Below are 12,382 nucleotides of genomic sequence, written 5' to 3'. Positions count from 1 at the left end.
TGCAGAGTCTGGGGGCAAAAACTATCTTACCATCCACCATCCCCACCCTTCATCCCAAAACTCAGAGTGCTACAAAAATAAAGCACCCAGTGAGTTAAAACAGCCTTCAAATAGAGAATCATGTCCTTTTAGAGGCTTTTAGGGGTATGATTTTCTATTTTGGTTCTGCATTTTTGAGCATTAGGCAGTTTCAGGTGGATAGCAGTAGGGTGAGTGCAGGCCACAGGCTAATTCTCACCCCGACCTAGATCAAGAGTGTTTTTTCCATACTTCCCCTGCGGCAAAGGGTATCAATTTCCAGATAGAGAATAAAAAAAAATGCTTTTTGCCACGGTGAGATACTCCGATTGCCTGTTTACATTGCTCAAAAAGCCTGGAAAGAAGGTGCATAATCAAAGTCACTTAGGCATTCTCTGACAGCAACTTCAATATGAAGCTGCTGAAAGAGTTTGGGTGAAAACTTGAGCTTGCTGTCTGCTTAAAGCAGGGGTAGGCAACTGTTTTGAGCCGGGGGCCGGGTTGCTGTCCCTCAGACAACTCGGGGGGCCGAAGCCAAAAAATATATATATATATATAATTAAATAATTTTTAAATTAAATAAATAAATAAACCAGGACAAATGTAGGACAAAATTTTAAAATGGGGGACCCTTTTTTAAATTGAAAAAAATGGAGGACACACAAAAATATCTGCTGATTTTTAAAAAAATGTTAATATAAATTCATGTTTCTGAGGCTTCTATAGACAATCCCCCCTTGCCCGCCTCTTGCCCCTACTTGCTCCTCCTTGCCCCCCTTGCCTGTCTCTTGCCCCCACTTGCTCCTCCTTGCCCGCCGCTTGCCCCGTGCGCAAAGTCCCCGCGCGCTTGCGCTGGACGCCAAAGTCCCCGTGCGCTTGCGCCGGACGCCAAAGGCCCCCGTGCGCCTGCGGCAGTGGCCAGAGGCCCCACGCGTCTGCGCCGGCGGCTAGAGGCACCACACGCCTGCACCGGCGGCCAAAGGCCCTGCGCACTTGCGCCGGAGGACAAAGCCCCCGCGCGCTTTTGCCGGAGGACAAAGGCCTCAGCGGCAATCTGCGGCAGGGCCGGATTCTACGCCTCGGCGGGCCGCATGCGGCCCGTGGGCCGTAGATTGCCAACCCCTGGCTTAAAGTATTTCTGAAGTTCTCCAGTATGCTATCAACTGAATTACCTATGATTTCCAAAAAAAGACTATTTTTCTAAAAGCCAAGAACAGCTCCAACTTTTGGAAATACTTATTCAAAATCATAAAAACGAGCTTGGTACCTAGCAAACTACTAAAACAGTTTACTACACCAATGAAGAACATCCATAAAAACATCCACTTTTTAGGCATACAACATTCTCTGACTGAACCATCCGCTGGCCCTGTATGACAATATTATGCCCATTGTAGAGATAGTAGTTTGAGCCTGAGACAGAATGAAATACCCAACAGCAAGTGTAAAAGTGATTTTGGCATCTGAAGGCCAGGTCTTGAGGACTCTACATCCTGAAAGGAACAGCACAGTTTCTCCAGATATAGATTCTTGGGAGAACTGACTGGACTACTTGTCACGTCTTCCTGTATGAACACACCATGGGAAACCGGAAGCGTTTCAGTCCTTGGGTTTTCTGGTAGTGCAACACTCTCTTGGTAGCACTGTGCATGGCAACAATAATGTCATCCTCTTGGCATCTAGCTCGGTGACCTGGTGAGCACTCTTTGAAGATCATGGTCATGACAGATACATTCTTCTCCAATTTACGACGTAACCTATATGAAGAAGTAAGGGGGGGATAAGGGGTTTTGACTGAAGTGATGCACCTCACAAGCCACAAATCATCCCAGCATGCCAGGTTGTTACATCTCTCTCCCGCACACTCACCTGTGTTCCTGTAAAGCTGTGGAAACATTAATATTGGACACAACATCTCCTGAGACAAGGATGAAGTCAGAACGGACAAGTGACTTAGCATCCACATCCCTCAGTACATCACCAAGCGAGCGATAGAGGTCTGAAGTTACAAACCGCACTGTGTTTGGAGAGTTTGAACGGCACCACTTAGATTTCCTGGGAGACAACACAGACAGAAAGGAATAAATAGAAAGATCTCCACAGCATAGATAGCAGAAAGTTCCTTCCTATTCTGTTATACAGTTGGGGGAACACGAAAGAGGGCCTTCTTGGTGGGTGCCTCTGGAACCCCCTTCTAAAGAAAGCCATGATGGCCTCCTCATTGTGTTTCCATTGGCATGCTAAAATCTTTTTATTCAGGTGGGCTTTTAGAAACAGAAGGTTTTTAAAGAACAGGTTGGGAGTTGCTGTATCATTTTAACTTAGGCGGGATACAGACCGCCAAAAAAGGGCGGTCTGCCGCCATCTCCATTTCTGCCGGCGGAAAGCCTCAGCTGCCAAATGGCGCACTCGTGATGTTGCCAGCACAATGGGATGTGCAGACGCTACACATCCATTGCGTCAAAATGGCGGCACCCATGTGTACAGGGCACCGCCATTTTGACGCCCCATCATGTGTTAGAGGCGAGGCCGGTATGGATGCTGCATCCTCGGCCAACCACTAGCACGTGACAGGGCGGTGCAAAGGCCCGTTTAAATCAGGCCTAAGTTGTTTTTAATGGCTTTTTATATTTTAATTGTATTTTATTTTTTAAAACTAGGATGTGAATTGTTTTAATATTGTAAAAAGTTTAATTTTATTTTAAGGTGCATTTCTTGTATGTACCTTCAAATTGCGAGCTGTTCTGAGCCCCAATTCTTTGGTGGAAATAAAATATAATTATTATTATTATTATTATTATTATTATTATTATTATTATTATTTCTGATATGACTAATGAACAGGGTATATTAAATATCACCATAACCACAGTCATGAAGGCACTGTGCAGGAAAAAGAATCCAGTAGCCTTCATAAACTATTGTTAGCATCTGAGAGATGACATTTTTTAACTCTGTCCAGCAGCAAAGTCCTCTGTAGCACCTATCTAACTACTGAAGTATCTTACTTAATTAAATATCTGAAGCAGGGGTAGGCAACCTGCGGCCCGCGGGCCGGATGCGGCCTGGCAAGGCCTTGGGACCGGCCCCAGCCTGGTCCTGCCGCCGTTTGCCGCCGGGGCCTTTGGCCTCTCACGCGCAGGGGCAAGGGGGGCAACTGTCTATAGACGCCTCAGAAACATGCATTTATATTAACATTTTTTTTTAAATCAGCAAATTTTTTTTGCGTGTCCTCCACTTTTTTTTAAAAAAGTGTCCACCATTTGAAAGTGCTGTCCTACATTTGTCCCGGTTTATTTATTTATTTTTTTAAAATTATTTAATTATTTATTTATTGGCTTCGGCCCCCCCAGTTGTCTGAGGGACAGCAACCCGGCCCCCGGCTCAAAAAGGTTGCCTACCCCTGATCTGAAGGGATGGCTTGTAGGAGTATGTAGTGAGCTTGATTTTCCCTGCTTCAGAGACCAGAACACATACCAAGTTACAAGTAAAGATATTCTACCTAAATATTAGAAAGACCTTCTTTACTGAAAGAACTGTTCAGCAATGGAATAGATTGCCAGTGGGGAGAAGCTCTCTTTGGTTGGAGGTCTTTAAATATATGTTGGATGGGTATCTTTTAGGAGTGCAGAGCAGAGGGTTAAACTATATGGTCTGAATGGCCCCTTCCAACTCTAAAATTCTGTGATTCTAATGCTTATGATGGGTATGCGCTGTCACCTGTCATGGTCCCAAAAAAGAATCAAGTGATGCAAATTGAATATAGTAAGGATGTTTATGCTGTGTTCCCTGGGCGATGTGGCTCTCAAATTCCACACTAACAGCAGCTGATTGGGATGGACAATTCAGGAGCACCTGTGAGCTAATTCCTTGCCCTAGAGGACCTTCTTGGATTGACATGCAACCAAGCAACAAAGAAAACAAAATAAGAACAGAAGCAGCTGAAAGTAAACATTTGTTGTTTCTTTTATGTTAAATGGTGGACAGGGGGGCTGTGACTTATTTAAAAAGTGAACCGTTCTCTGTTCTAGGGAGCAGCCTTTCTAGAAAGCAATTTGCTCTTTCTTCTTTTGCCAAAAAAAAGTGGGCCAGGGCAGTTGGGGTGAATGTCAGCAGCAGTCAAAACAGCTTTGGGGTTTCCAGTGGCCCCAGAGCCCCACTTTCACCTCTCCTGCATTAGTCAAGCCATAGAAAGACTGACAAATGAAAGGAAGAGACTCCTTGTTTGATCAATCAGAAACGGTGTCTGTTCTCACAGTATATGCTCCTTGATCTCTGTTGACTTCCAGCAGCAAAAGACAAAGGTTTCCTCCACTCCCGCTGCCGTGAGGAATTCCAGCGTGTAGTCGATCATGGCCACATTGGCCAAAGGAATCAGAGCCTAGGGAACAAACAAACAAACAAAAGGTCAGGCAAAAATGTTGTCCTTTTTATCCGCACATTCACAATCTTCACATGAAAACGAAAACCAGCCTACCAAAATACAAAATATTGAATTAAATCATAATTGTATGTTACATTACACAAGTAACTCTTTTAATTTAGCAGCTTTTTAAAAAATATATGAATCTGAAGTTTATTTTTCACACTTAAAAATCTATTTCTATTATTAACATATATAAACTAATGAACAAACCAGACTTCCCACACATTCCCCACCTAACAGCTTCATTCCATAAAGTCTAGGCAAGTCAACTTAAGTAGGTTTTTCTAGAAACCTGCTTCTGATTTCATTTAAACCAAAACCCACCACTTGATCCACAAAGGGGGGGGGGGACACCAGATAAACAGACTTATATTCCTGTTGCTAAAATTTAGTAAGAGGAACAATAACTAAAGAAAGGTAAAGAAGAAAGTTAGAGGGCAAGTTTAAGGTTGAACATTAAGAAAACAAAAATAATGGCCGTTGAGGACTGACATCCATCTAGAAGATGACGGAACTGAAATAAAGATTTCCCACCCCTTGGATCAATCACTGATGAGAAGAGACTGCAGTCAAGAAATCAGAAGGAGAACCCAAAGTGTAAAGATATACAAACTGAGTACTAAAATTAGAATTCAGTCATCCAAGCCATCATCACATATTGATGTGAGAACTAGACAAGGGACAAAGCGGATAGGAAAAAATAAAATCATTTGAGATGTGGTGCTGGAGAAGATGCTGAGGATACCATGGATGGCCAAAAAGACAAACAAACAGATCAAGCGTGAGCCCTCCCTAGAAGCCAAGATGACTACTAGATTGAGCCTGTTGTGCGTCGGCCACATCTTGAGAAGGCGGGCTCACCACAAAAGACAATACTTGAAAGGTAGAGGTCAAGAGAAAAAGAGGTATGGAAACCACATACCAGATAGCTAGATTCAGTCATGGAGGCTATAGCCATGAGTCTGAAGGAACTGAGCAGAGTAGTTAAGGACAGGGTTTTTTTTAGAAGTGTCTTATCAATAATAATAAGAAGTTTTATTTATATCCCGCCTCTTCAAAGGAATTGATCCATGGAGTTGCCATGAGTCAAAGTTGCCTAACTTTCTCTTGATCAATTGTAAGCATGGGGAGGAGGGTTTGCTCAAGATAAGGCCACTCATTAAAATTTCAGTAGTAAAAGTGTTTTCTTACCACAGCAGCAAGCCACCATTAAAAAACTGTGCAACAAGAAGTGCCAGATATCTAAGCTGGGTTCTGGAAAATATGTGGCCATGTTTTGGAGGCGTTTATTTCTGACATTTCACCAGCATCTGTGGCTGACATCTTCAGAGAATGCTGGCATGGAAGAGAGTGGTGACACTAATGAATGACAAGGTTTCCCAAGACATTCTTGCATACAAGCTTGTAAAATGTGGGCTAGACAAATTAACTGTTACATGGATTTGTAACTGGTTGCCCGGCCGAACCCAAAGGGTGCTTAACAATGGCTCCTTTTCATCCTGGAGAGAAGTGACCAGTGGGGTCCCACAGGGCTCTGTCCTGGGCCCAGTGCTATTCAACATCTTTATCAATGACCTGGATGACAGAATTGGGAGCATACTTATCAAATTTGCAGATGACACCAAATTAGGAGGAATAGCTAATACCCCAGAGGACAGGATCAAGATTCAAAATGACCTGAATAGACTAGAAAGCTGGGCCAAAGCTAACAAAATGAAATTCAACACGGAGAAATGTAAGGTATTGCACTTAGGGCGGAAAAATAAAATGCACAGATATAGGATTATGGGGGACACCTGGCTGAGTGAGAGACTTATATGTGTGAAAGAGATCTAGGAGTCCACGTAGATCACAAGTTGAACATGAGTGAACAGAGCAATGCGGCAGCTAAAAAGGCCAATGCAATTTTAGGCTGCATCAATAAAAGTATAGTGTGTAGATCAAGGGAAGTAATAGTGCCGCCCTATTCTGCTTTGGTAAGGCCCCACCTGGAATATTGTGTACTGTTCTGGGCACCACAATTCAAAAAGGACATTGAGAAATTGGAGCCATGTGTCCAAAGGAGGGTGACTAAAATGGTGAAGGGCCTGGAAACCATGCCCTATGAGGAACAACTCAGGGAGCTGGGGATGTTTAGCCTGGAGAAAAGAAGATTAAGAGGTGATATCTTGAGGGAGAGAGAGGCAGGCTAGCCCCACCAGGCCTGCCTGGAAGAAGAGAAGCCCTCCCTTCAGCCACCATCTTGAGGGAGAGAGAGGCAGGCTAGCTCCAAGAAGCCAAGTCCTCCCTCCAGTCCATCTGCCTTGGTCCAGGCCTCGGAGGTAGAGATGAACTGCTGGACCTAATCCCTTTCCCCACCACCATTCCCTTCTCCTTTTGTGTCGTGTCTTTTTAGATTGTAAGCCTGAGGGCAGGGAACCGTCTAATTAAAAGATTGTATGTACAGCGCTGTGTAAATTTACAGCACTTTATAAATAAAGGTTAATAATAATAATAATAATAATAATAATAATAATAATAATAATATGGTAGCCCTGTTTAAACATCGAGGAGGGAACAAGCTTGTTTTCTGCTGCTCCAGAGAACAGGACCAAGAACAACGGATGCAAGCTGCAGGAAAAAATTCCATCTCAACATTAAGAGGAACTTCCTGAACCTTGTAAGGGCTGTTCCACAGTGGAACAAACTCCCTCAGAGTGTACTGGAGTCTCCTTCTTTGGAGGTCTTTACGCAGAGGCTGGATGGCCATTTGTCGGGGATGCTTTGATATGGATTTACTTCAGGGCAGAGGGTTGGACTGGATGGCCCCTGTGGTCTCTTCCAATTCTACGATTCTATGATTCTATGAATGCTAGGAATGGTAGAGGAGAGGAGGAGGAGGAGAGGAAGACCGCTTGCCAGATGGATGGACTCAATCATGGGGGACACAGGCATGGGCTTGCAAGAAATCTGCAGAGAAGTGGAAGACAGGGGTCCTTGGAGGTGTCTTGTCCCCAGGGTTGCCAAAGTCGACTCGAGGGCAGATAACATCAAAGAGCAATCGACGCTCAAGACTATCATTAGAACTGCTGTCTAATTCCCATTTCCTTTGTAAAAGCTCTCCTGATCACAGATTAAACCCATCTAGCATTTTCACGAGGAAATAACAAATGCCAGTTTTTAATAAGGAGTTTTTGCCAGCCATAAGGAGAGAAATCACACCAGCAATTAATCTGGCGCCAGGCTGCTCCAAAAGGCTCTCCAGTAAAGCCTGCTGAGCTACCAGAAATGATGCAGAGTAGAGAGTGCTCCCTGGGAGTACCTTCCCTTCTGATAGAACAAGACAGAAGAGGGTGACTCATCTTCTACACCAAACATTTGTTTCAACAGAAGCCAAGCTATTCAAGGATGGGAGCAATTACTATCCCAGGGAGGCTGCTACAAAAGCCTAGTGCAGAAACCAGCATTAAAATTAACAAGGCGTCCAGGGGGAGGACGTTTCCCCTTCCATGCTGAGGACAGGCATTAATATTTAGGATCCTGAGGGAGGGAGGGAGCGGACGCTCATCCCTCCTCAGATGGCTACCAACAGGTCTAAGCTCCTCTCAGGAAAAACTAGGAATTTTCATAAGCTTGGATGTAAGGCTTTCTCCCTCTTAGAAAACAGGAGCACTCCAGACATTAAAATTCAGCCAAAGGCTTTCAGTCTTAATTTTCTTTTTCATTACGGAAAGTCACTGGCATCACTATAAAATGTGCGTAGTGCTGGACGCAGGAAACAAGGGTCCAAAACACACTGCAGAAATAAAGTGGTGTGAGACCACTTTAACTGTTCTTGCTCAATGCTAGGGAATCCTGGGAACTGTAGTTTTGTGAGGCATTTAGTTTTCTCTGACAAAGAGCTGTCAGGTGCCACAATAAACTACAATTCCCAGGATTCCCCATCGCTGAGCCAGGGCAGTTAAAGCAGTCTGAAACTGGGCTATTTCTGCAGTGTGTTGTTGACCAAAGAGAGAATGAAGGTCAACATTCTGAATGTGTCCCTGGAATAAAAGAATATGAACAAACAGAAAAGAGAGACCCAAGTTATCTGATTAGAGCAGGAAGGTTTTCCTGAATGCAATAATAATAATAATAATAAAAAACTAGTGCAAGTTGTCTTTCCAAAAATGAAAGCTACAATAATTTTAACGCAACCATCTGTATGGTCCCTTTAAACTATTACTCTTCTGTGTCAGGATGTGGGAAGACCACTAAACTATCCGCAAGAACAAACAAAACCAAACCAGCACCTAACCTTTTCTTACTTCATCTGCAGGCCACCTCTGCAATATTCTACAAATCTGGAAAGCATGGTACACAAGACATTTTTGATCTAAATGTCCAAACTGTGGAGGCAGCACGGCATGCGCCGTGACCAACAAAATGGTGAATTTGAATCCAGGAGAACCAGCCTCAGAATGCCATTAAAATGAGGAACTGGCACCGCTCCTGTATCTCAAACATGTGCCCTTCATCCTGCTATTCCTGGTCTACCATTTCCCAAATACCAGAGACTTATTAAAACCTGGCTATCAGGTGTTTGGAAAATGCTATACATCAGGAATACTTACTAGAAGCACAACAAATAATCAATGGGTAATTTAGTGATAACATCAAAGTTTCTTTTTTTAACTCTAGCCTGACAAACTGAAATTAAGTTCAAAGGAGCAAAGCCAGTGAAAAAAGGACCAGTCCTGTACTAGGCTGAGATTTTAAGCAAATGAGGCGTTCTTTTACACACCCGTCAAAGACAATCTGTTGCGTCACCTGCTGGCTTTCTAGCTACACTCGCCCTTCCACATTCGCTGGGGTTAGGGGCAAGGATCCCCGTGAATGTAGGGAAACAGCAAATAACAAAAACACCATGTTTTTACCTGAGAGGACACCTTTCTAGGAATCTCTAGGTCCTCCAGTGGAACTTTGTGGTCAACGTCTGACAGACACTAACCACAGAATTGCGCTGGAGGAGCTACAAGTGCCCAGCAAAGTCTTCTCTGTGGGAATCTCTATAGGTCCTTCAGTGCGACTTTTGGTTAAACTTGACCATAGAATTGCGCTGGAGGACCGAGAGATTCCTAGAGAGAGCATATTAATAAAATAAGCGAATAATCAAATCCGCAAAAGTCAATGTCGCAAATGCGGAGGGATGAGTGCATTGTGGAAAACAGATACATTAATATATTTTCACTGTGAAGATAACATTGATGGGAAAGCTTTTTCTGGACCAAGACACACTGCAGTAATAATCCAGTTTGAGACTAGTTTAACTGCCCTGGCTCAGTGCTAGGGAATCCTGGGAATTGTAGTTTATTGTGGCACCAGAGCTCTCTGATAGAGAAGGTTAAATGTGTTTTGGACCTCTGTTTGCCTTCTTCTCACCCAGACCATTACCAAAAGCAAAACACCTCTTCACAAGGCAGAGGCTCACAAAATAGATCTGACATTTTGTCATGCTGAAGGGGTCTAAATAATAAAGAATGCCTAATGAAATTAGCCATTGTGTAAGCCACCTATGCTCATGTATCTATGGCAGCGATGTCTCCATTGCCTCTCAAGGGAGCTGAGGCAATGAGCAACACAGAACGCTCATGAACATTTCAAATGCTTGGGACTCAAGACAGACCATGATCTATGTGACTAAGATAGTAATACATCTGCAGGACAAGCTGAGCACTGGGGAAATGCTGAACCAGATTAAACGGGCATGACTGAAGGAAATGGACTTGGGTCCCATCCATGCTGCAGAAATAATCCAGTTTGAGACCGCTTTAACTGCCCTGGCTCACTGCTAGGGAATCCTGGGAATTGTAGCTTATTGTGGCACCAACAGAGAATGGTAAATGTCTCACAAAACTACAGTTCCCAGAATTCCCTAGCATCGAGCCAGGCCAGTTAAGGCAGTTTCAAACTGGATTATTTCTGCCGTGTGTTTTGGACCTGAGAAACAAGAGCCAGAAAGGATGATGAATGGGAAAACTCTTGAGTGATACCAAAGCAGCATTTTGCTCATTGCTCCTTTACTGCCACTGTGGGGGAAGACCACAACTTAGGCTGCTGCCATGCTGAAGACTTCATTCAGTTTGATGCTGCTTCATCTGCCGTGCCTCTCTCCTGGAGAACCCTAGCATTGTGAGATACTTAGCGCTTCAGTGCCAGAGCAAGCTCCAAATCTCAGGATTGCATAGCATGCACCACAACAGCGAAAGCCGTGTCAGACTGCATTAATTCCAGGGTGCGGATGCAGCCTCAGGGAACAGCCTAAGTTTCCTCTATGAAAATCCTCCCAGGTTCAGCCCTGAGGCTTCTCTGGAAGGCAAGAGGCAGCAGAAAGAGCAGAAGGCTGCCTGGAAGACGGAGGCACTCCATGAAGGAGGTCACCGGTTTGACTTTGCAGGACCTGAGCAGAGCAATGGAGGACTTCTCATCATCATCATCATCATCATCATCTTTATTTATATTCTGCCCTTTCCTCAAAACCAGGACAAAGCAGCTCACAATATTACAAAACAATACAAGCAAAAATGTACAAAATCGATACATTAAAATAAAAATGATTACAATATTAACATTCAAAGCCAATGTTGGCTGGAACTGTGTCCCAAGGAGGGCGACTGAAATGGTGAAGGGCCTGGAAACCAAAAAGGCCCTTGAGGAGAGACTGAGGGAATTGCTGGGGATGTTTAGCCTGGAGAAAAGAGAAGGTTCAGAGGGGATATGATCAGAGCCCTAGTCAACTATTTGAAGGGATGCCATATTGAACAGGGAGCAAGCTTGTTTTCTGCTGCTCCAGAGACTAGGGAACAATGGAGCCATGGATGCAAGCTCCAGGAAAAGAGATTCCAGCCCAACATTCGGAGGACCTTCCTGACAGAAAGGGCTATTTGACATGGGAAGAGGTTGCATCCGAGTGTGTGTCTGTCTCCTTCATTGGAGGCTGTTTTCAAACAGAGGCTGGAGGGCTTTGATGGCTGGAGGCAACCACCGAGAAGGCCTTGTCTCCCCTGTTGTCACCAGGTTCAGTATTTGAAGGGATGTCAGACTCAGGAGGGAGCTGACTTGTTTCCTGCTGCTCCAGAGACTAGGGAACAATGGAGCCATGGATGCAAGCTGCAGGGAAAGCGATTGCAGCTCGACATTCGGAGGAACCTCCAGACAGAAAGGGCTGTCCGACAGGGGAAGGCACTCCTTCCTGGGAGACTGCGGCTGGAGGGCCCTCTCTCCCAGGGAAGGAAGGCTTGGCAGGAGAAGGGAGGCTGGCTGGCCCTCGGGGTCCAGGTCTTCCTGCCTGGCCCTCGGGGCTGCCTTCGTCCCCTGGCCTTCCGAGAGGCTACTCAAAGGCGCTGGGCGAGGGAAGGAAAGGGAAGCCCTGCTCGCCTCACCCGTGGCCGGTCCTTGGAGACGGGGAAGAAGCGCCGGTTGAAGCTGTCTGCCACCAGCACTGCCTGCAGCGGAGGCGGGGGCTCCTCTTGGCCTTCCGGGCCTCGGGAGGAACCAGAGCCGCCGCCGCCGCCGCCGCCGCCACGCTTCCCGGAGCCGCCGCGGGACGCCATGATGCCTCGCTCGCTCCCTCGCACGCCTCGCTTCCGCTTCCGGAGAGGGAAAGCTGAGGGGCGACGGAGGCTCAGAGAGGACAAAACTGAATGGAAGCAAAATGGAATGGACGGCGGCTCGGAGGGGACAAAACGCGACGGATCCCGAAGCGAGGGTTCTTCTCATCTCTTTGAGGCGCGCATGCGCACTAGTTTCCTGCTCTGCCTGAGGCGCCCTTCCTGCTGTGACCCTGAGCGTTCTCTTTTTCAAAACGTGTTTCCTTCTCTAAAGAGCCTTCCTCCGTTTTCGGACTGGAGTCACTCCATTTGCTTTTAACTGAAGCTCTTTTCTTGTCAGGGTTTTATTCGCACGGGAAAAGGGCGGGAA

At 45.4% G+C, this 12,382-nt stretch overlaps 1 protein-coding gene across 1 annotated transcript in view; it reads right to left on the bottom strand.

Annotated features, from left to right (window-relative positions):
• Positions 1 to 12,053, bottom strand: part of EIF2B5 (eukaryotic translation initiation factor 2B subunit epsilon) — a 36,775-nt gene extending 24,722 nt beyond the window's left edge. The window contains 4 exon segments of the mRNA XM_042458619.1: positions 1,598 to 1,775; positions 1,888 to 2,073; positions 4,275 to 4,399; positions 11,845 to 12,053. Coding sequence (XP_042314553.1) covers positions 1,598 to 1,775; positions 1,888 to 2,073; positions 4,275 to 4,399; positions 11,845 to 12,015 — 660 coding nt within the window. The 5' untranslated portion in view covers positions 12,016 to 12,053.
• Positions 12,054 to 12,382: the final 329 nt, after the last annotated feature.

Source organism: Sceloporus undulatus, chromosome 3 (genome assembly GCF_019175285.1).
Source record: "Sceloporus undulatus isolate JIND9_A2432 ecotype Alabama chromosome 3, SceUnd_v1.1, whole genome shotgun sequence".
Classification (NCBI taxonomy): domain Eukaryota; kingdom Metazoa; phylum Chordata; class Lepidosauria; order Squamata; family Phrynosomatidae; genus Sceloporus; species Sceloporus undulatus.
This window is presented reverse-complemented; position numbering and strand designations above follow the sequence as displayed.